The 24,075-nt window shown below is 42.9% G+C and overlaps 1 protein-coding gene across 1 annotated transcript in view; it reads left to right on the top strand.

The window, feature by feature from the left end:
* The window catches only part of slain1a (SLAIN motif family, member 1a), a gene marked incomplete at both ends in the record, with an annotated part of 58,889 nt that extends 35,152 nt beyond the window's left edge, over window positions 1–23,737 (top strand). The window contains 7 exons of the mRNA XM_084179051.1: window positions 8,908–9,048; window positions 15,348–15,434; window positions 16,096–16,251; window positions 21,729–22,076; window positions 22,354–22,536; window positions 22,852–23,167; window positions 23,662–23,737. Of these exons, the coding sequence (XP_084035177.1) occupies window positions 8,908–9,048; window positions 15,348–15,434; window positions 16,096–16,251; window positions 21,729–22,076; window positions 22,354–22,536; window positions 22,852–23,167; window positions 23,662–23,737 (1,307 nt within the window). The remainder of the gene's footprint in view (window positions 1–8,907; window positions 9,049–15,347; window positions 15,435–16,095; window positions 16,252–21,728; window positions 22,077–22,353; window positions 22,537–22,851; window positions 23,168–23,661) is intronic.
* Between the last annotated feature and the right edge of the window lie 338 nt (window positions 23,738–24,075).

The raw sequence follows: 24,075 nt of genomic DNA, 5'->3' as shown, positions 1-24,075 counted from the left end.
TCTTCAGATAGCATTGAGGAGTACACCACATCAGTCACTGGCTTCATCAATAAGTGCATCGATGACGTTGTCCCCACAGTGACCGTAAGTACATACCCCAACCAGAAGCCATGGATTACAGGCAACATCCGCACTGAGCTAAAGGGTAGAGGTGCTGCTTTCAAGGAGCGGGACTCTAACCCGGAAGCTTATAAGAAATCCCGCTATGCCCTCCGATGAACCATCAAACAGGCAAAGAGTCAGTACAGGACTAAGATTGAATCGTACTACACCAGCTCTGACGCTCGTCGGATGTGGCAGGGCTTGAAAACTATTACAGATTACAAAGGGAAGCACAGCCGCGAGCTGCCCAGTGACACAAGACTTCCAGACGAGCTAAACCACTTCTATGCTCGCTTCGAGGCAAGCAACACTGAAGCATGCATGAGAGCACCAGCAGTTCCGGATGACTATGTGATCACGCTCTCCGTAGCCAATGTGAGTAAGACTTTTAAGCAGGTCAACATTCACAAGGCTGCAGGGCCAGACTGATTACCAGGACGTGGACTCCGAGCATGTGTTGACCAACTGGCAAGTGTCTTCACTGACATTTTCAACATGTCCCTGACTGAGTCTGTAATACCAACATGTTTCAAGCAGACCACCATAGTCCCCGTGCCCAAGGACACTAAGATAACCTGCCTAAATGACTACCGACCCGTAGCATTAACGTCTGTAGCCATGAAGTGCTTTGAAAGGCTGGTCATGGCTCACATCAACACCATTACCCCAGAAACCCTAGACCCACTCCAATTTGCATACCGCCCCAACAGATCCACAGATGATGCAATCTCTATTGCACTCCACACTGCCCTTTCCCACCTGGACAAGAGGAACACCTACGTGAGAATGCTATTCATTGACTACAGCTCAGCATTCTACACCATAGTGCCCTCAAAGCTCATCACTAAGCTAAGGATCCTGGGACTAAACACCTCCCTCTGCAACTGGATCCTGGACTTCCTGACGGGCCGCTCCCAGGTGGTAAGGGTAGGTAACAACACATCTGCCACATTGATCCTCAACACATTGACTCTGCACCGGTACCCTCCTGTATATATAGCCTCCCTACTGTTATTTTACTTTACTTCTGCTCTTTTTTTCTCAACACTTTTTTGTTGTTGTTTTATTTGACTTTTTTTTATTACAAAATAAATGCATTGTTGGTTAAGGGCTGCAAGTAAGCATTTCCCTGTAATGTCTACACCTGTTGTATTCGGCGCATGTGGCCAATAAAATTTGATTTGATATGTGCATGTGTGCTTTGCTACATATCAGTGTGTGTAGTTTAATCTTGTTATTCTGAAGATTGGTTGGGATCAATAAATTCAGTATCAGTTATTTGGTGTGGCCCTGTCTAGTCACCTCTGCAGTTGAATAATGGATGAAGTTTGTCTCCAAAGGGGTGTGTGTATATGTTCAGAGTCCTTCTCTCTGCTTTCAAAGGATGGATTCAGGAAAGGTTGGCTCTCCCTCCCTATGTCATGAATACAGCTTTGTTCCTCTGGTCTCAGTTAACTGTTGTTTATCTAGGTAGCTGTGAGTTGTTAGACTTAAGTTCAACTTTTGACATTGTCGATAGTCTGCTGCTGAAAAAAACCTATGGAATGGCTTTATATCCTCTGCTATATTATGGATTGAGAGTAACCTGTCTAACTGAACACAGAGGGTGTTCTTTAATTGAAGCCTCCCCAACATAGACCAGGTAGGGCATACCCCAGGTCAGCTGTCTAGGCCCCTTACTTTTTTATATTTTCACTAATGACCTGCCACTGGCACTGAGTAAAGCCTTTTTGTCCATGTATGATGACTCAACATTATACACGTCAGCTACCACAGCAAGTGAAATCACTGCATCACTTAACAATGAGCTGCAGTCAGTTTTACAATGGGTGGCAAGTAATACACTTTTCCTAAATATTTAAATAACTAAAAACATTGTATTTGGGACAAATCATTCACTAAACAGTAAACCTCAAATACATATTTTAATTAATAATGTGGAAATTGAGCAAGTTGAGGAGACTAAACTGCTTGGTGTAACCCTGGATTGTAAACTGTCATGGTCAAAACATATTGATGCAACGGTAGCTAAAATGGCAGAGAGGTCTGTCCATAATAAAGTGTTACTCTGCTTTATTGACATCGCTATCAACAAAACAAGTCTTACAGGCCCTAGTTTTATCTCACCTGGACTACTGCCTAGTCATATGGTGCCACAAAGAGTGACATAGGCAAATTACAGGTGGCCCAGAACAGAGCACCACGGCTGGCCCTTAAGTGTACACGAACACCTAACATCAATAACATGCATGTCAATCTCTCCTGGCTCAAAGTAGAGGAGAGATTGATTGCATCACTACTTGTCTTTGTGAAAGGTATTAACATGTTGAAAGCAAGGAGCTGTCTGTTCAGACAACTAGCACACAGCTCAGACACCCATGCATACCCCACAAGATATGCCACCAGGGGTCTCTTCACAGTCCCCAAGTTCAGAACAGACTCTGGGAAACGCACAGTACTACATCGAGCCATGACTACATGGAACTCTATTCCACATCAATTAACTCAAGCGAGCAGTTAAATCAGATTTAAAAAACGAATAAATCGACACCTTATGGAACAACGCGGATCGTGAAGAGACACACACACACATTCGCAACACACACTAACACACCACGCACTGTGAGAATGTGATTTGAAGGAGTCAGGCGCAGGAGGGTAAATCACCGAATACAGAGTTTATTCCGTAGGACACAGTTCCGCTGGATAGCGTCAACAAAATACAGGCACACGGGGAAACAATATCCCCGGAAATACAAGGTACAGGTAGCTCAACCGAGCTACACTCAACTCACAATAAACAATCTCCCAAAAGGACAAGGGGGGCAGAGGGAACACTTATACATGTACTAATGAGGGGATATGAACCAGGTGTGTGTAATTGACAAGACAAGACAAATGGAATGATGAGATATGGAGCGGCAGTGGCTAGTAGGCCTGTGACGACGAACGCCGAAGCCTGCCCGGACAAGGAGGGGAGGCAGCTTCGGAGGAAGTCATGACACGCACTGTACACACACGTACATTGTAATGTTGGAACATTGTTGTATTGTGGTATAATACATTTTGAATTGTAGATATGTAGTTGTAGGGTCGTGGTGTAAAAATATGTTGTGTGATGTACTGTTTTATAAAAAAAATTGTGATGTAATTGCCTTAATCTGGTTTGGACCCCAGGAAGACAAATGCTAATTGCTAATTTTACCCAGCAGTGGTAAGGCTAATTGTGTGTGAAGTACGCTAAATACTAAAGCACTGATCTCTCTCTCTGTCATGTGCCTTGCTGCCTACCAATAACTGGGGTTGCGTAGGAAATGGCACCCTATTCCCTATACAGTGTACTTCATTCTGTGTGCTATATAGGGAATATGGTGTCATTTCAAACGCAGCTGGGAATAAACTCAGTTTGCTGTAAATGCACACACAGCCTCCACACATGTTCATATCTGGTAATCACTATGCACTGTGTGTTCCAGCCAGTACACTAGGGATGTTGAAGGGAGCACATTTCATTTTTTGGGAGTGGATTTTACATGGTTTAATCCCTAATTATTCCCCCTAAATATCCATGAACCAACAAGCTGAAGCTGCAAAGGTTTTACACAATAGTTTTTACAATCTGAAATATTACAGTGTTTTTCAATATCTTTGGCACAATATTCAGATGTATTGTGTTATATTTTCAAATCTCTTTGTACAAAACACAAAACCAATAACACTTTTAATGACCCCTGTCTTGCATTTATGTTCATCATCTTTGATTTGAACAACACTTTTCTGTAAAATACAGTACCATGACAACATTTTGTTTAGCCACCAATACATCAGATAATGATAAGCTGACCGTTTACTTAAATAACATTTAATCCAATAGTAAAAAATGCTATATATTGTTTTTGAAAGTGAAGTGGAATATTAGATGGCAAATATCATTTTCCATACAGTATTTGGCTATAACTAGATTATTTTTATTGTTTTATTAAATATGTCAGTCTTAGAGTTCCCCTGCTGATTTTGTACGTTTGCCCAATGACATGATCCGTCTATCATTTTAATGGTAGGTTTATTTGAACAGTGAGAGACAGACAACCAACAATAAAAATCAAGAAAAACGCATGTCAAAAAAGTAATAAATTGATTTGCATTTTAATTAGGGAAATAAGTATTTGACCCCTCTGCAAAACATGACTTAGTACTTGGTGGCAAAACCCTTGTTGGCAATCACAGAGGTCAGACGTTTCTTGTAGTTGGCCACCAGGTTTGCACACATCTCAGGAGGGATTTTGTCCCACTCCTCTTTGCAGATCTTCTCCAAGTCACTAAGGTTTCGAGGCTGACATTTGGCAACTCGAACCTTCAGCTCCCTCCACAGATTTTCTATGGGATTAAGTTCTGGAGACTGGCTAGGCCACTCCAGGACCTTAATGTCCTTCTTCTTGAGCCACTCCTTTGTTGCCTTGGCCGTGTGTTTTGGGTCATTGTCATGCTGGAATACCCATCCACGACCCATTTTCAATGTCCTGGCTGAGGGAAGGAGGTTCTCACCCAAGATTTGACGGTACATGGCCCCGTCCATCGTCCCTTTGATGCGGTGAAGTTGTCCTGTCCCCTTAGCAGAAAAACACCCCCAAAGCATAATGTTTCCACCTCCATGTTTGACGGTGGGGATGGTGTTCTTGGGGTCATAGGCAGCATTCCTCCTCCAAACACGGCGAGTTGAGTTGATGCCAAAGAGCTCGATTTTGGTCTCATCTGACCACAACACTTTCACCCAGTTCTCCTCTGAATCATTCAGACGTTCATTGGCAAACTTCAGATGGGCCTGTATATGTGCTTTATTGAACAGGGGGACCTTGCGGGCGCTGCAGGATTTCAGTCCTTCACGGCGTAGTGTGTTACCAATTGTTTTCTTGGTGACTACGTTCCCAGCTGCCTTGAGATCATTAAAAAGATCCTCCCGTGTAGTTCTGGGCTGATTCCTCACCGTTCTCATGATGATTGCAACTCCACGAGGTGAGATCTTGCATGGAGCCCCAGGCCGAGGGAGATTGACAGTTATTTTGTGTTTCTTCCATATATATATATACAGTGGGGAAAAAAAGTATTTAGTCAGCCACCAATTGTGCAAGTTCTCCCACTTAAAAAGATGAGAGAGGCCTGTAATTTTCATCATAGATACACGTCAACTATGACAGACAAAATGAGAAAAAAAAATCCAGAAAATCACATTGTAGGATTTTTTATGAATTTATTGGCATATGATGGTGGAAAATAAGTATTTGGTCAATAACAAAAGTTTCTCAAAACTTTGTTTTATACCCTTTGTTGGCAATGACACAGGTCAAACGTTTTCTGTAAGTCTTCACAAGGTTTTCACACACTGTTGCTGGTATTTTGGCCCATTCCTCCATGCAGATCTCCTCTAGAGCAGTGATGTTTTGGGGCTGTCGCTGGGCAACACAGACTTTCAACTCCCTCCAAAGATTTTCTATGGGGTTGAGATCTGGAGACTGGCTAGGCCACTCCAGGACCTTGAAATGCTTCTTACGAAGCCACTCCTTCGTTGCCCGGGCGGTGTGTTTGGGATCATTGTCATGCTGAAAGACCCAGCCACGTTTCATCTTCAATGCCCTTGCTGATGGAAGGAGGATTTCACTCAAAATCTCACGATACATGGCCCCATTCATTCTTTCCTTTACACGGATTAGTCGTCCTGGTCCCTTTGCAGAAAAACAGCCCCAAAGCATGATGTTTCCAACCCCATGCTTCACAGTAGGTATGGTGTTCTTTGGATGCAACTCAGCATTCTTTGTCCTCCAAACATGACGAGTTGAGTTTTTACCTAAAAGTTATATTTTGGTTTCATCTGACCGTATGACATTCTCCCAATCCTCTTCTGGATCATCCAAATGCACTTCAGACGGGCCTGGACATGTACTGGCTTAAGCAGGGGGACACGTCTCGCACTGCAGGATTTGAGTCCCTGGCGGCGTAGTGTGTTACTGATGGTAGGCTTTGTTACTTTGGTCCCAGCTCTCTGCAGGTCATTCACTAGGTCCCCCCGTGTGGTTCTGGGATTTTTGCTCACCGTTCTTGTGATCATTTTGACCCCACGGGGTGAGATCTTGCGTGGAGCCCCAGATCGAGATAGATTATCAGTGGTCTTGTATGTCTTCCATTTCCTAATAATTGCTCCCACAGTTGATTTCTTCAAACCAAGCTGCTTACCTATTGCAGATTCAGTCTTCCCAGCCTGGTGCAGGTCTACAATTTTGTTTTTGGTGTCCTTTGACAGCTCTTTGGTCTTGGCCATTGTGGAGTTTGGAGTGTGACTGTTTGAGGTTGTGGACAGGTGTCTTATATACTGATAACAAGTTCAAACAGGTGCCATTAATACAGGTAACGAGTGGAGGACAGAGGAGCCTCTTAAAGAAGAAGTTACAGGTCTGTGAGAGCCAGAAATCTTGCTTGTTTGTAGGTGACCAAATACTTATTTTCCACCATAATTTGCAAATAAATTCATTAAAAATCCTACAATGGGATTTTCTGGAATTTTTTTTCTCAATTTGTCTGTCATAGTTGACGTGTACCTATGATGAAAATTACAGGCCTCTCTCATCTTTTTAAGTGGGAGAACTTGCACAATTGGTGGCTGACTAAATACTTTTTTTCCCCACTGTATATATATATATATATATATATATATATATATATATATATATATATATATATATATATATATATACAGTGGGGAAAAAAAGTATTTAGTCAGCCACCAATTGTGCAAGTTCTCCCACTTAAAAAGATGAGAGAGGCCTGTAATTTTCATCATAGGTACACGTCAACTATGACAGACAAATTGAGAGAAAAAATCCAGAAAATCACATTGTAGGATTTTTAATGAATTTATTTGCAAATTATGGTGGAAAATAAGTATTTGGTCACCTACAAACAAGCAAGATTTCTGGCTCTCACAGACCTGTAACTTCTTCTTTAAGAGGCTCCTCTGTCCTCCACTCGTTACCTGTATTAATGGCACCTGTTTGAATATGTTATCAGTATAAAAGACACCTGTCCACAACCTCAAACAGTCACACTCCAAACTCCACTATGGCCAAGACCAAAGAGCTGTCAAAGTGGAACAGGTTGAGAGCTTCAAGTTCCTTGGTGTCCACATCACCAACGAACTATCATGGTCCAAACACACCAAGACAGTCGTGAAGAGGGCACGACAAAGCCTATTCCCCCTCAGGAGATTCGGCATGGGTCCTCAGATCCTCAAAAAATTCTACAGCTGCACCATCGAGAGCATCCTGACTGGTTGCATCACCGCCTGGTATGGCAACTGCTTGGCCTCCGACCACAAGGCACTACAGAGGGTAGTGCGTACGGCCCAGTACATCACTGGGGCCAAGCTTCCTGCCATCCAGGACCTCTATACCAGGTGGTGTCAGAGGAAGGCCCTCAAAATTGTCAACGACTCCAGCCACCCTAGTCATAGACTGTTCTCTCTGCTACCGCACTGCAAGCGGTACCGGAGTGCCAAGTCTAGGTCCAAAAGACTTCTCAACAGCTTCTACCCCCAAGCCATAAAACTCCTGAACAGCTAATCATGGCTACCCGGACTATTTGCACTGCCCCCCCACCCCATCTTTTTACGCTGCTGCTACTCTGTTAATTATTTATGCATAGTCACTTTAACTCTACCCACATGTACATATTACTTCAACTACCTCAACTAGCCGGTGCCCCCGCACATTGACTCTGCACCGGTACCCCCCTGTATATATAGCCTCCCTACTGTTATTTTATTTTACTTCTGCTCTTTTTTTCTCAACACTTTTTTTGTTGTTTTATTTTACTTTTTTATTAAAAATAAATCCACTGTTGGTTAAGGGCTGTAAGTAAGCATTTCACTGTAATGTCTGCACCTGTTGTATTCGGCGCATGTGGCCAATAAAATTTGATTTGATTTGATTTGCGAATAATCACACCAACTGTTGTCACCTTCTCACCAAGCTGCTTGGCGATGGTCTTGTAGCCCATTCCAGCCTTATGTAGGTCTACAATCTTGTCCCTGACATCCTTGGAGAGCTCTTTGGTCTTGGCCATGGTGGAGAGTTTGGAATCTGATTGATTAATTGCTTCTGTGGACAGGTGTCTTTTATACAGGTAACAAACTGAGATTAGGAGCACTCCCTTTAAGAGTGTGCTCCTAATCTCAGCTCGTTACCTGTATAAAAGACACCTGGGAGCCAGAAATCTTTCTGATTGAGAGGGGGTCAAATACTTATTTCCCTCATTAAAATGCAAATCAATGTATAAAAATGTTTACATGCGTTTTTCTGGATTTTGTTGTTGTTATTCTGTCTTTCACTGTTCAAATAAACCTACCATTAAAATTATAGACTGATCATTTCTTTGTCAGTGGGCAAGCGTACAAAATTAGCAGGGGATCAAATACTTTTTTCCCTCACTGTATGATTTGACCGTCCAACATAAATTGATGTCAATTGATACATTTATGATGTAAAAATCTATAATTTTACAGTGTTCAGTAGTTATCAAACTAGGCCATAAAAAACTAGACACTATCAAATTAAAACATGTCAAAAGTATTGTGAATATTGCATTTTGCAGAATACTTGAAAAGGGTGATTTGGTGCAGTGAACAAGTGACTTTGTGAATTTGTTTGTTGTGAGTCAATTGAAAATGTGCTCAGAGTATATCTGTGTGTGTGTGTGCTTATTTGTCAGTCTGAGTATTTCAATCTAACCTCCCCTTCCTCATGCTCTTCTCCCCAGCCAAGTGGAGGAGAAGCATCAGCAGCTCGGGTCTGGTCTCCTCTGTCCGTCCTTACAGCTCCATCACAGAGGGGATATCTCCCCTCAGCTTCCCCATCCTGCCTTACACTAAACCTGCTGCACTAACCACAGAGTCCACAGGTAACATATCCTGCACTGCATGGCCAGCACTATAAAAGCCTACAACTGGAACTGACACACTTTTCTCGCCACTATCCAACCAGCATAGACAGAGTGGTGAACATTTTATTGATTGATCATTTGTCCATAAACGTGTATTTTATTTATCTCATATAGTTCTTATTCCCTTACTCACACCTTACAGTAAGTCACTCGCTCGTGCATTATTCACTCACTCACTCACCAACTTGTTTATGGCTTCCAATGACCTTAAAACCAGCCATCATGCAGTGTATCCGATTTCTGAGATGAATTTTCTGTACAAAGTAACATGAGACAACTAACACTTTATCATAATTAGACAAGAGCAAATTGTGTTTATTTTAGCATTTCTTGCGCGTTTGAAAATGCCAGGCTTGTATTTTAGGTAAGATAATGCAGTACTAAGCATTAGAGACTAAAGGAAGACATTTTATCCTCCAGCTTTATAGAACTGCATTGAGAGCAAGTCAGCTAACTTCACATTTTAGAGTGAAAGTTGTAGAGAGAAAATCACCTCAGAAAACCCTAATTTTGATCTTTGGTGATCTTATGTCAGTGGAGGCTCCTCAGAGAAGGAAGGGGAGGACCATCCTCCTCAGTAAAAATAAAAAATGTGTACAACTTTTTAAAAGTTATCCTTTTTAGATACAACTATACTAAATATATTCACATGTTACCAAATAATTGATTTAAACACACTTTATTTGCAATGAAGGTCTACAGTAGCCTCAACAGCACTCTGTAGGGCAGAACCATGGTGTAGCCGGAGGACAGCTAGCTTCCGTCCTCCTCTGGGTACATTGACTTCAATACAAAACTTAGGAGGCTCATGGTTCCTGAGGACGTCCACCAACCTATCAGAGCTCTTGCAGCGTGAACTGACATGTTGTCCACCCAATCAAAGGATCAGATAATGAATCTAGTACTGAAAGCTACAGCTAGCTAGCACTGCAGTGCATACAATGTGGTGAGTAGTTAACTCAAAGAGAAAGACAATAGTTGAACAGTTTTGAACAAATTAATTTCTTCCAAAATGAAGGAGAAGCAAGAGAGAGAGAGATAAAGAGATTTCAAAAATTTTTTCACTCTCAGTTTCACTTACTTAGCTAGCAAATGCAGCTAGCTAGTTAAGCCTACTCAAACACCCTGCTATAAAAAGCATAAGCTGGCACACACCCAGAGAAAATTACTTAGTGTAGAGGTGCTGACTAACAGTGAGAACTTTTGGATATCAGAGCAGCGGGAACTCACCAGGAATATGACTTTCCCGAATTGGAATTGGAGGCTGAACCAAGACGCCGCCGGTAGAGAAGAGGTATTCGGAGTGGACTTCTAGTCCGACTCAGGAGGCGTGCTCACCATCCACCACTTCCGAGTATATTACTCGCTAATGTTCAGTCTCTGGACAATAAATAAGACGAGCTCAGGGCGGGGATCTCCTTCCAGAGAGACATCAGGGACTGTAACATACTCTGTTTCACGGAATCATGGCTCTCTCCTGATATACTGTTCCCTTTCATACAGCCAGCTGGGTTCTCAGTAATAAAGAACTCTCCGGGAAGAAGAAAGGCGGTGGCGTATGTTTAATGATTAACTACTCATGGTGTGATTGTGATAACGTACAGAAACTAAATTCCTTTTGTTCACCCGACCTAGAATACCTCACAATCAAATGCCGACTGTATTACCTCCCAAGAGAACTAGCTTCGGTTATAGTCTCAGCCGTGTATATTCCCCCTCAAGCCGATACCATGACGGTCCTCAAGGAACTACACTGGACTTTGTGCAAACTGGAAACCACATATCCTAAGGCCGCATTTATTGTAGCTGGGGATTTTAACAAAGCAAATTGGAGGAAAACGCTACCGAAGTTCTATCAACACATTGACTGTAAAACTTGCGCTGCTAAAACGCTCGACCACTGCTACTGCCCATTCTGGGATGCCTACAAGGCCCTCCCCCGCCCCCCCCCCCTTCGGCAAATCAGATCACGACTCCATTTTGCTCCTCCCTTCCTATAGGCAGAAACTCAAACAGGAATGACCTGTGCTAAGGTCTATTCAACGCTGGTCTAACCAATCAGAATCCATGCTTCAAGATTGTTTTGATCACGTGGACTGGGATGTATTCTGGGTAGCCTCTGAGAATAACATTGACGTTTATACGGTCACAGTGACTGAGTTCATCAGGAAGTGTATAGGGAATGTTGTTCCCACTGTGATTATTAAAACCTACCCAAACCAGAAACCGCGGATAGATGGCAGCATTCGCGCAAAACTGAAAGCGCGAACCACCGCATTTAACCATGGCAAGGTGACTGGGAATATGGTTGAATATAAACAGTGTAGTTATTCCCTCCGTAAGGCAATCAAACAGGCAAAACGTCAGTACAGAGACAAAGTGGAGTCGCAATTCAACAGCTCAGACATGAGACATATGTGGCAGGGTCTACAGACAATCACGGATTACAAAGGGAAAACCAGCCACGTCGCGGACACAAACGTTTTGCTCCTGGACAAGCTAAACACCTTCGTCCGCTTTGAGGATAACACAGTGCCATTGACGCGGCCCGCTCCCAAGGACTGTGGGCTCTCGTTCTCTGTGGCCGACATGAGTAAGACATTTAAGCGTGTTAACCATCGCAAGGCCTAGCTGGCATCCCTAGCCGCATCCTCAGAGCATGCGCAGACCAGCTGGCTGGAGTGTTTACGGACATATTAAATCTCTCCCTATCCCAGTCTGCTGTCCCCACTTGCTTCAAGATGTCCCCCATTGTTCCTGTACCCAAGAAAGCAAACGTAACTGAAATAAATGACTATCGCCCCGTAGCACTCACTTCTGTCATCATGAAGTGTTTGAGACGCTAGTTAAGGATCATATCACCTCTACCTTACCTGACAACCTAGTCCCACAAATTTGCATAATGCCCCAATAGATCCACAGACGATTCAATCGCCATTGCACTGCACACTACCTTATCCCATCTGGACAAGAGGAATACCTATGTAACAATGCTGTTCATTGACTATAGCTCAGCATTCAACACCATAGTACCCTCCAAGCTCATCAGTAAGCTCAGGGCCCTGGGTCTGAACCCCGCCCTGTGCAACTGGGTCCTGGACTTCCTGATGGGCCGCCCCCAGGTGGTGAAGGTAGGAAACAACACCTCCACTTCGCTGATCCTCAACACAGGGGCCCCACAAGGGTGTGTGCTCAGCCCCCTCCTGTACTCCCTGTTCACCCATGACTGCGTGGCCATTCACACCTCCAACTCAATCATCAAGTTTGCAGACGACAACAGTGGTAGGCCTGATTACCAACAATGATGAGACATCCTACAGGGAGGAGGTGAGGGCCCTGGAGGAGTGGTGCCAGGAAAATAATGAAGGAGCTGATCGTGGACTTCAGGAAACAGCAGAAGGAGCACGCCCCTATCCACATCGATGGGACCGCAGTGGAGAAGGTGAAAAGCTTCAAGTTCCTCAGCGTACACATCACTGACAATCTGAAATGGTCCACCCACACAGACAGTGTGGTGAAGAAGGCGAAACGGCGCCTCTTCAACCTCAGGAGGCTGAAGAAATTTGGCTTGGCCCCTAAGACCCTCACAAACTTTTACAGATGCACAATTGAGAGCATCCTGTCGGGCTGTATCACCGCCTGGTACGGCAACTGCACCGCCCACAACCGCAGGGCTCTCCAGAGGGTGGTGCGGTCTGCCCAATGCATCACCGGGGGCACGCTGCCTGTCCTCCAGGCCACCTACAGCACCTGATGTCACAGGAAGGCCAACAAGATCATCAAGGACATCAACCACCCGAGCCACGGCCTGTTCACCCCGCTACCATCCAGAAGGCGAGGTCAGTACAGGTGCATCAAAGCTGGGACCGAGAGACTGAAAAACAGCTTCTATCTCAAGGCCATCCGACTGTTAAATAGCCATCACTACCACCCGGTTACTCAACCCTGTACCTTAGAGGCTGCTGCCGTATGTTCATAGACATGGAATTACTGGTCACGTTAAGAATGGAACACTAGTCACTTTAATAATGTTTACATACTCCTTTACTCATTTCATATGTATGTACTATATTCTATTCTACTGTATTTTAGTCAATGCCACTCCGACATTGCTCGGCCTAATATTTATATATTTCTTAATTCCATTCTTTTACTTTTAGATTTGAGTGCATTTTTGTGAATTGTTAGATACTACTGCACTGTTTGAGCTAGGAACACAAGCATTTCGCTACACCCGCAATAACATCTGCTAAATCTTACCAATACAATTGGATTTGTATGATTTGATTAATCATACATATTTCATCTTACAAGTCTGGAAATTATCATAACATAATTTCAAGCACATTACATTTATGACTTATAAATTATGATCCCTGGCTTGAAGAAATGCATCTAGGCTCACAGAATGAGAACACAAGAGTGTAATGAGGAGCTTATGGGTTCGTAAAAAAAGATGGACGAGCTCAAGCAAAACAAGACTGTAAATATCTTCATCTCCCAATAGGAATCCAGAATGTATCTTACTTTATCTCAACGTAGTAGGCTGCGTCAGAATATTTTATCTAGAGCCTTGATGGTGTCTATCTGTGGCACCAGCCAGGCAGCCAGTCTTATGAACGTTCATTGGCTCAAGACGCCTCCATATATAAATCAATATAAAAGGGTACAGGAATATGATGTACATCGCATGCAATTGGTTTTAGTTGTGCTGATTTGGAATCCACAATGGAGGTTTTATCGTTATAGAGTGTTGATGGTCTATTCTAGGATATCAGTCACTCTAGGTGCCAATTCCAATTCGACCCCTTGCCCCTACCCTTAGGCACTTCATGTACAGTAACTTCAGAAAGTATTCACACCACTTGACTTTTTCCACATTTTGTTGTGTTACAGAATGGGATAAAAGTGGATGTAATTGTCATTTTGGAAGTGGAAGAAAAATTCTAACATTTATTTTTTATTAATGGAAAATTAAACACTAATATAGCTTGATTAGTTAAGTATTCAACCCTGTGAGTCAATACAAGTTAGAATTACCTTTGGCAGCGATTACAGCTGTGAGTCTTTCTGGGTAAGTCGTAAGAGCCTTGCACACCTGGATTGTACAATATTTGCCCATTAATATTAAAACAATTATTCATATCTGTCAAGTTGGTTGTTGATCATTGCTAGACAGCCTCTTTCAAGTCTTGCCATTGATTTTCAAGCCGATTTAAGTCAAAACTGTAACTAGGCCACTCAGGAACATTCAATACCATTTTTTTTTGCAGTATTATTTTTATTCTGTACAGGCTTCCTTCTTTTCACTCTGTCATTTATGTTAGTATTGTGGAGTAACTACAATGTTGTTGATCCATCCTCAGTTATCTCCTATCACAGTCATTAAACTCTGTAACTGTTTTAAATCACCATTGGCCTCATGGTGAAATCCCTGAGCGGTTTCCTTCTTCTCTGGCAACTGAGTTAGGAAGGGTGCCTGTATCTTTGTAGTGACTGGGTGTATTGATACACAACTCAAAGTGTAATTAATAACTGCTCCATGCTCAATGGGATATTCAATGTCAGTTTTTGTTTTGTTTTACCCATCTACCAGTACGTGCCCTTTGTGAACCATTGGAAATCCTCCATGGTCTTTGTGGTTGAATCTGTGCTTTAAATTCACTGCTCAACTGAGGGACCTTACAGATAATTGTATGTGTGGGGTACAGAGATGGGGGTAGTCATTTAAAAATCATGTTAAACACTGTTATTGCACAGTGTGTCCATGCAACTTATTATGTGACTTGTTAAGCACATTTTTACTGCTGAAATTATTTAGACTTGCCATAACAAAGGGGTTGAATACTTATTGACTCAAACCATTTCAGCTTTTCATTTTTTATTAATTTGTAAACACTTTGACATTATGGGATATTGTGTGTAGATCAGTTACACAAAATTTCAATTTAATACATGTTGAATTCAGGCTGTAACACAACAAAATGTGGAAAAAGTCAAGGGGTGAGAATACTTTCTGAAGGCACCGTATTTTTGAAAGGGTTAGATTGCTGACAGCAAAATGGTAATAGTTCCATCTTGACCTTTGATGCTCGCTAGGTAGACTTTTTTTTTGCATTATTTCAATTATATATTTCTTTCAAATCTGTACAAGTGCCTAAGGAGTATGGGCTAGGGGTTGATTTGGGATAGTGTGAAGGCTTTCTATGGCTCTCCCTCTCTATTTTGAACCCATTTCCTCTCTTTCTTTTTTCCAGCTCCATTCTCTGCATCCAGCCACCCTCTGCGCCAGCAACAGACTCTCCCAGGGAGGGGCTCCTGCAGCCTTAACTCGGCTTACCACAGTAAGACTCATCACTGTTATGAAGCATGATGTACTATTGCTGAGTTAAAAGACGTGAAGACCCATAATTCCATGAGTGATCATGTTGTCCTTGCAAGTAATAACTCACACTGAAATATGTTCATTCACCAACAGTACTGCAGCATGCTCACTCCACAGCAATATCATCAACTGAAATATATCACACTATTCCCAAAACATTTGTATTTACCTCATATTTTACTTCCACTGAACTATTGTGTTCAGTACACTACAGAAACAGTAACGGAGCTGCAGTGAATTCATAGATTAGCTTTAACAACACATTACTGTACCATACATTACCGTCTCATTATTATCTGAAGCTGTGGAAGACCATCGTCCAACTTCCAGAACCCTATATCGGTTTTGATTGTTTGTTTTTTAAAGCGTCTTTGAGAATCTCATTTGAATGAAAATAGAAAATAAAAATGTTTTCCCGTGTAGCTCAGTTGGTAGAGCATGGCGCTTGCAACGCCAGGGTTGTGGGTTCGTTTCCCACGGGGGGCCAGTATGAAAAATGTATGCACTCACTAACTGTAAGTCGCTCTGGATAAGAGCGTCTGCTAAATGACTTAAATGTAAATGTAAAATTATTATTATTCATTAACGTACATTAGCATACATTACTGTGTCCTCTGTAGTTGCAGGTGTGAGTCGGCAGCATGCTGCGGTCAGCCCCCAGTCTTCCATGGACAGTGAGGTGGGCACCTCAGAGCTGGAGGATGGCACTATATCTATGGGCTATAAACTACAGGACATGACGGACGTACAGGTCATGGCTCGACTGCAGGAGGAGAGTGAGTAGAGTACGCTCTACTGTTTTTGTTATGATAAATATCTTCATCAGTTGGAAATTGTACATGTAGAAATGAACAATAAACTCAATAACACTTTGTATTGGATACACCTTATGAACACGCTAGATGATGTGGAAGGAACATATGTAGCTGTAATGCTAACAATATATTTTGTTCAACCATGAAGCATAAATGTGACCGACCGGCTCGATTCGGTCTTATGTAGCAACATTTGAAATTATGTTTTTTACATTGGATAAAAGTAGAAAAAAGTATATCATACACTACAGTTGAGGAACAATGGGAAAGTAATTCTGCTTTGAAAGTTGATAAACTTGTAACCCCACATTTGAAGAAATGGCCCTTGAATGTTTTGGTACACCTATTGGAGAGCTCTTCTTTGTCTACACCCATTCAGCATTGTTCACACCCTCTTAAGCCTTAGCCCCACCCATCTCTTTAAGGATTCACATGAGGCCATGTGCTAAACAGAGTGAGTATGGTAGTGTATGTTTGTATACAGTTGTCGCAGTGACATCATGAACATTCTATTGTCGTCCGACATCAAATTTGTCGTTGTCGTTATGAAAAAGTATAAACACAAAAACGACAGGCTGCATGACAGCAGCCTGGTGGTCCAAAATAGCATAACTGGTGTATTTTAACAACAATAAACCCATGCAAACCATGCAACTAAAAGCAACTTTCTAAACAATGTTTTGGTTAGTTTCTAGCTTGTTAGCTAGCTAACGTTAAGTTAGCTGGCTAGCCAGTTCCAATAATGACCATATCATAAACAGTGCATTCGGAAAGTATTCAGACCCCTCGACTTTTCCACATTTTGTTACGTTACATTATTCTAAAATGTATTTAATAGTTTTTTCCCCCCTCATCAATCTACACACAGTACCCCATAATGACAAAGAAAAAACAGGTTTCTATAAAGTTTTGCAAATGTATTAAAAATAAAAAACTGATATCACATTTACATAAGTATTCAGACCCTTTACTCAGTACTCTGTTGAAGCACCTTTGGCAGCGATTACAGCCTCGAGTCTTCTTGGGTATGACGCTACAAGCTTGGCACACCTGTATCTGGGGAGTTTCTCCCATTTTTCTCTGCAGATCCTGTCAAGCTCTGTCAGGTTGGATTGGGGAGCGTCACTGCACAGCTATTTTCAGGTCTCTCCAGAGATGTTCGATCGCATTCAAGTCCGGGCCCTGGCTGGGCCACTCAAGGACATTCAGAGACTTGTCCCAAAGCCACTCCTGCGTTGTCTTGGCTGTGTGCTTAGGGTTGTTGTCCTGTTGGAAGGTAAACCTTCGCCTCAGTCTGAGGTCCTGAGCGCTCTGGTGCAGGTTTTCATCAAGGATCTCTCTGTACTTTACTCCGTTCATCTTTCTGTCGATCCTGACTAGTCTCCCAGTCCCTGCCGTTGAAAAACATCCCCACAGCATGATGCTGCCACCATCATGCTTCACCGTAGGGATGGTGTCAGGTTTCCTCCAGACGTGACGCTTGGCATTCAATCTTGGTTTCATCAGACCAAAGAATCTTGTTTCTCATAGTCTGAGAGTCCTTTAGGTGCCTTTTGATAAACTCCAAGTGGGCTGTCATGTGCCTTTTACTGAGGAGTGGCTTCCGTCTGGCCACTCTACCATAAAGGCCTGATTGGTGGAGTGCTGCAGAGATGGTTGTCCTTCTGGAAGGTACTCCCATCTCCACAGAGGAACTCTGGAGCTCTTTCAGAGTGACTATCAGGTTCTTGGTCACCTCCCTGAACAAGGCCCTTCTCCCCCGATTCCTCAGTTTGGCCGGGTGGCCAGCTCTAGGAAGTGTCTTGGTGCTTCCAAACTTCTTCCATTTAAGAATGATGGAGGCCACTGTGTTCTTGGGGACCTTCAATGCTGCAGACATTTTTTGGTATCCATCCCCAGATCTGTGCCTCGACACAATCCAGTCTCGGAGCTCTACAGCAATTCCTTCGACCTCATGGCTTGGTTTTGGCTCTGACATGCACTGTCAACTGTGGGACCTTATCTAGACAGGTGTGTGCCTTTCCAAATCATGTCCAATCAATTGAATTTACCACAGGTAGACTCCAATCAAGTTGTAGAAACATCTCAAGGATGATCAATGGAAACAGGATGCACCTGAGCTCAATTTCGAGTCTCATAGGAAACGGTCTGAATACTTATGTAAATAAGGTATTTCTGTTTTTTATTTTAAATACATTTGCAAACATTTCTAAAAACCTGTTTTCACTTTGTCATTATGGGGTATTATGTGTAGATTGATGAGATTATTATTTTTTAAATCAACTTTAGAATAACGCTGTAACGTAACAAATTGTGGAAAAAGTCAAGGGGTCTGACTACTTTCCGAATGCACTGTAGCTGACAACGTCTTACCTTTATCTAATTTGTAATCATTATTACAGGAAAATAACTCACAACAAGATCATTTTTTACAAGTTAATGGTGAGCCAATTACAGAAAATAGCTTAAGGTTGTGAGTGTGACGAGAAAAAATCAGGGCATTCTACCAGAGAATTTTAGAATTTGGACACTGTCTCGTTGGTCTAACGTTATCCTAATTTGACTTTGGTGCAGGTCATGTTGTTCTTCACATTACAGTGTATGGTAAACACACTATATCAAATAAAATCAAAGTTTATTCGTCACAGGATACAGAATGTGTAAACGGCACAGTGAAATGGTTACTTGCATAGTGAAGTATTTTGTTTAGACATGTAGCTAGATAAACAATTAACCATAATCCCAACTCATAATGTTACATTAAAATTTTAGTCATTTAGCAGACGCTCTTATACAGAGCGATTTACAGGAGCAATCAGGGTTAAGTGCCTTGCTCAAGGGCACATCGACAGATTTTTCACCTAGTCGGCTCAGGGATTAGAACCAGCGACCTTTCGGTTACTGGCACAACGCTCTTAACCACTAAGCTACCTGTTACTATCCTGCATGAATCTACAGGTAGCTAAAGCTAACCAACTAGGTTCAATGTTAACTAGCTAGCTAACATTAGGCTATAACTAGCAATGCAAATGGATCGGAGTTACAAATAATATTACTACACAGATCATACACATAACATTAGCTAGAGAGCCAGCCAGCCAGCTAATGTTAGCTAGCTAGCTTACAGTACGCTTTAACTTGCAATGAAAATGACTTTCTGACTAAATTAAAAACGTATAATATCAGAAAATGTAGCTAGCTAGACTCTCTTACCCGTATACATTGATGAACACTTCTCCCTCTCTGTCACGGATGTCATGGTTGCCCTTAGTTTAAGATGTAATCCTCCGCATATTTGCAATCAAGCACCTTAGCTATCAATGCTTCCACTGGGCATTCCACTGATTTCAAAACTCGCTCCTCCAGAAAGTGGAGAGTATTAGCAACACTTTTGCAGTTCTTTGTGATATCTTTAAAAAAAGCAGCGTTAGAAAGGATTAACTACACATACTGACCAGTTCATGTTATAGACAGAAGCGTGTTACATGGTAGACCAATCCGAACTCATCTCTCGGCATGTCTGGCCCATCCATTATCTCAGCGAATCGTGGCTAGTGGGAAGGTTCCTTTCTTTTTCCATTGCTAAACCAACTAGGCTCATAATTTAACAATTTTATTCGTATTTACAGATGGCATACAAGTTTGTTATTAAGGCACATGAAAGTTCACATGTTCCAAAATGCATTTCTGCCCAAAAATGCATTTTGATAAAAATAAATGTTTACGTTCAAATGCCTCTCCTAGTGACGCGTGACATATGCCTTGTTTCCCGAAACGAGTCACAAATCTGCTCACACTGTTTATTGAACTCAAGGCCTGTGAAATTTAAACCAACATGATAAGAAAATAATTGTCAAACTATATTTGGAAAGTTGGCCTCTCCCTACATTCAACAGCATGACACTGATGTATGAAGCTGTGTTTTAGTGGCCAAGGTCAAACTTCTATTACTATACTAAACTATTTTAAGACACCATTATCTTGTGTGCGTGTACGTGTGCCATCAAAACCCTGTCACACAACTCCCTCGGATCAACTGAGACAACAAAATCCACACACGTGTCTATAGATCCTCAGCTTCCTTTGGATGCCTCCGGGCCAGGGTCTTCGATAATCGTAACCTCAAGACCCACACCAAGGTCGCAGTATACAATGCTGTTTGTGTCTCCACCCTGCTTTACAGTTCAGAGACCTGGTCCGCATACAGGGGACACATAAACATCTTGAAAGCCTTCCACATCAGAGGCCTCCAACGCATCTTAGTGCTAAGCTGGAAGGACAGAGTACCGCACAATGATATCCTCGCCAACACCAAGTCGACCAAGTCGACCTTTGAGGCAAGCATGGTTAAACAACTCTTCCATTTGTTTTGCCACGTGATCCACATGCCTGAGCACCGCGTCCTCCACCGAGTTCTCTACGGCCAACTAAGTGCAGCCAAACGCTCTGCTGATGGTCAGAAAAAGCGCTTAAAAGACCACAGCAAGGACATCCTGAAGTGCTGCAACATCAACCCCTTAAGCCTACAAACTCTTGCACTCAACAGGTCCATTTGACAGTCCTCCTGTGCCAAAGGGGTTCAGCACCTCGAAGATACCAACTTACAGAGGAGAAGCGAGAAACTCACCCAGAGACACCAACGCGCAGCTGTAATTACGCCATTGGACTCACAGCATACTGTACGTGTCCCACCTGCAGCAGAGTGTATGGCTCCCGCATCGGTCTCCACAGCCACATGAAGTGGCACCAGCACCAAAAGCGCTAACCTCCCACTACCCCCTATCCACAATGGACAGCCAAGATGGGGTGTGTACGTGCGTGCTTGCGTGCGCCAGTGCGTCCGTGTGTGCATGTGTATCCTGTTGTTTTTGGGTGTGTTTATGCCTAATCATAGGCTGCACCTCCCTCTAACGGCGGAGCAATAGTGGTGCCCTAAAGTCGTGATAAGCCCTGTCATTCTGGACAGATGCTAACGACGTTTAATAAAAATTACACTGTAGTGCCTGGAAATACGATGACATTGCTAAAGTAGTCAAATATTTAGTAGGAAACAACTTTACCAATATTATCATGTCATCAAATTTACTTAAGACAGATAGCAATGTTGTCATTAGCTAGCAAAGTTGGTCAAAAACAGCTAGTGATGCTAACGTTAGCTAGCGAAAACCTAGTATCCTCCCCTCAATCTTAGCTAACTAACTAACGTTATACTGCATCTAAAGTCAATCTGGCGACATCAAAATGTTGTCAAAAGGTTTTCCTACTAATTATTTGCCTCCTATTATTTGCCTCCTATATAATGCATTTTTTATGATATCTTCATCAACGCTCATTGACGAGTAGAATGCTCAGTCGGGCATCAGTCCAAAACTAACATTCAAAAGAATATTGTGATGAAACATGCAACCCACGAATACATGTATGTCTCCCTTCACCAGGCCTGCGTCAGGAGTATGCCACTAGCTCTACTTCAGCCACGGCCAGCCGTCGCAGCTCCAGCTTCTCCCTCCGGTGCAGCAAGATGGACCTGGAGGAGGAAGAGGAGGATGAGGAGGGCTACAACCATCTCCCTCCGCCCCAGCCTCGGCTGCTCCGGACCGGGTCCATGCAGTGGGGCAGCCTGTCTCACTCCCACACCTTCTCCAGTATCTCCAGTATCAGGGAGTGCAGCAGACGCAGCACCTCCACCCCTCAGTACTCCCCCAGTGGGCTGTCCCAGTACCAGCAGCAATTCTCCGGACCCTCCAGCCTCATCGTGGACACATATGGATACAGGTCCAGCACAGGTCAGTCTAGAGCTGGGGTGTTCCATCCTGGTAGACCCACAGGGTGTGCAGGCTTTTGTTCCTGCCCAATGCTAACACATCTGATTCAACTGATCAGCTGATCATCAGGCCTTGAGTAGTTGAATTGTGTTGGTACTGAGCTGCAACAAAAGCCTGCACACACTGTTGATCTCCAGGACCAGGACTGAACACCATTGGCCTAAAGGAAGAGGAATACGTTTCATGCATGTCTTCCCGGTTTGATTGCAATGGATTTTTAACTTCCCTCGTTACGTAGACAAGCTGCGGAGAAGCATGCCCAACCTGATCCGAGCTCCCAGCATGCATTGCGATCCCAGTGTTGTTCCAAGCCTGGTGTCTTCTGTCAATCAATCGTCTGGCCCCTCCTCCCTGCCAATAACCATGCGGAACAGCCAGAGCTTCGACTCGTCCAATGGGCTCGCCCGACTTCAGTCCTCCAGTAAGACCCCTCCCATCTTGGTCTACCGTCAGTTGTATCAGTACAGGAATCCTGCACACTGTTTTGCCCTTTATGTTTATATATTGTTTTCCACCTTCTCTTATAGAGTTTTTATATTTTTGATACGTGTTATGTATAATATATGTTGATTCTTTACACAATGACTTAACAGTGAAGGAACATTCTGCACACTGTGCTTGCCAGAATCACCTGTTTATTTAAGTCTATTTAATTTAAGCTCATTGCACCCCACATTCTTGGGTTAGAATAGTTTGATGACTGACTAACCCGTCTTTCCTTTGCCCCCGTCTTCAGTTCCCTCCGCCGGCCATCTCAGCCAACGGTTCCAGAGTGTGGGAAACTTCCAAACGACCCCCCGACACCCCGTCAAGGCCACAGCCTATGTCAGCCCCACGGTCCAACAGGGTCCCTCCTCCTCCTCCAACACCCTCTCTACCTCTGTCATTCTTCACAACATCCCCAGCAGTGCACCCCAGCCCCTCAAAGGCACCATCCCCAGTGGTGTCCCCCAGCCCTCCTCCATCCCCCGTAGTGCTCTACCACGACCCGCCTCCTTCATAGGGACTGGTGGCACCCCCCGCCCCAGCAAGATCGCCCAGTCGACACACAGGTAAATAGGGTCATTCAGATTAAGGGTGGATACATGCCTGTCTATTATACTTGCCAAATTAACATTATCGTACAATAAAAAATTATATGATTATAGATTATCTACTGTATGTTATTTATGATATTATATAATATTACCTGTAGTTGATTATTGTAGCCTCAGGAATGTGGGTACTTTATCGAGGCTAATGTTAAAGATAAAAGTATGATAAGAAGCAATATTTCTATAATATGTTGTTGTTACACTTTATTGGAAGGGTACATACATAAGAACTTCATATGCAGTGCAATATAACCTCATAAACGCTAATGTCAATAGTTACGATTGTCTTTTCATGGGTCTAAACGTCATTTTTATGTCTCAACTCTCCCATTTCATCCTGAGTGACTGTATCTCTGAATCTCTCTCTCTATATATATATATATAAATATATATCCCTCCCTATCTCTCTATCTATTACTCTCTCTCTCTCAACCCCTCTCACTTTCTTGCAGTCTACTGACCCCCCCAAAGAGCCTGGCTGCGCTAAGCGCCCTGAGAGATGGCAGCTGGAAGGATGGCTGCTACTGAACCCGTGATGTTGTATAACACCTCATCATCATTGGGTTACTGTACGATCTCTATGTTCTGAACCAAGGCCTGAGGCCATGGAATATGGGCCATATGGGTCGCAGCTTAAAGGGATACAGTGCCTTCAGAAAGTATTCACACCCCTTGACTTTCTCCACATTTTGTTGTGTTACAGCCTGAATTTAAAATGGATTAAAAATAGATTTTTTGGTCACTGGCCCATAATGTCAAAGTGTAATTATGTTTTTTTGTGTGTTTTTTTAACTAATTAAAAATGAAAAGCTGAAATGTCTTGAGTCAATAAGTATTCAACCACTTTGTTATGGCAAGACTAAATG

This window comes from Coregonus lavaretus, assembly GCF_964263955.1.
Source record: "Coregonus lavaretus genome assembly, chromosome: 16".
NCBI lineage: Eukaryota > Metazoa > Chordata > Actinopteri > Salmoniformes > Salmonidae > Coregonus > Coregonus lavaretus.
Note: the sequence above shows the minus strand (reverse complement) of the source record. Positions and strands in the feature narration are given on the sequence as shown.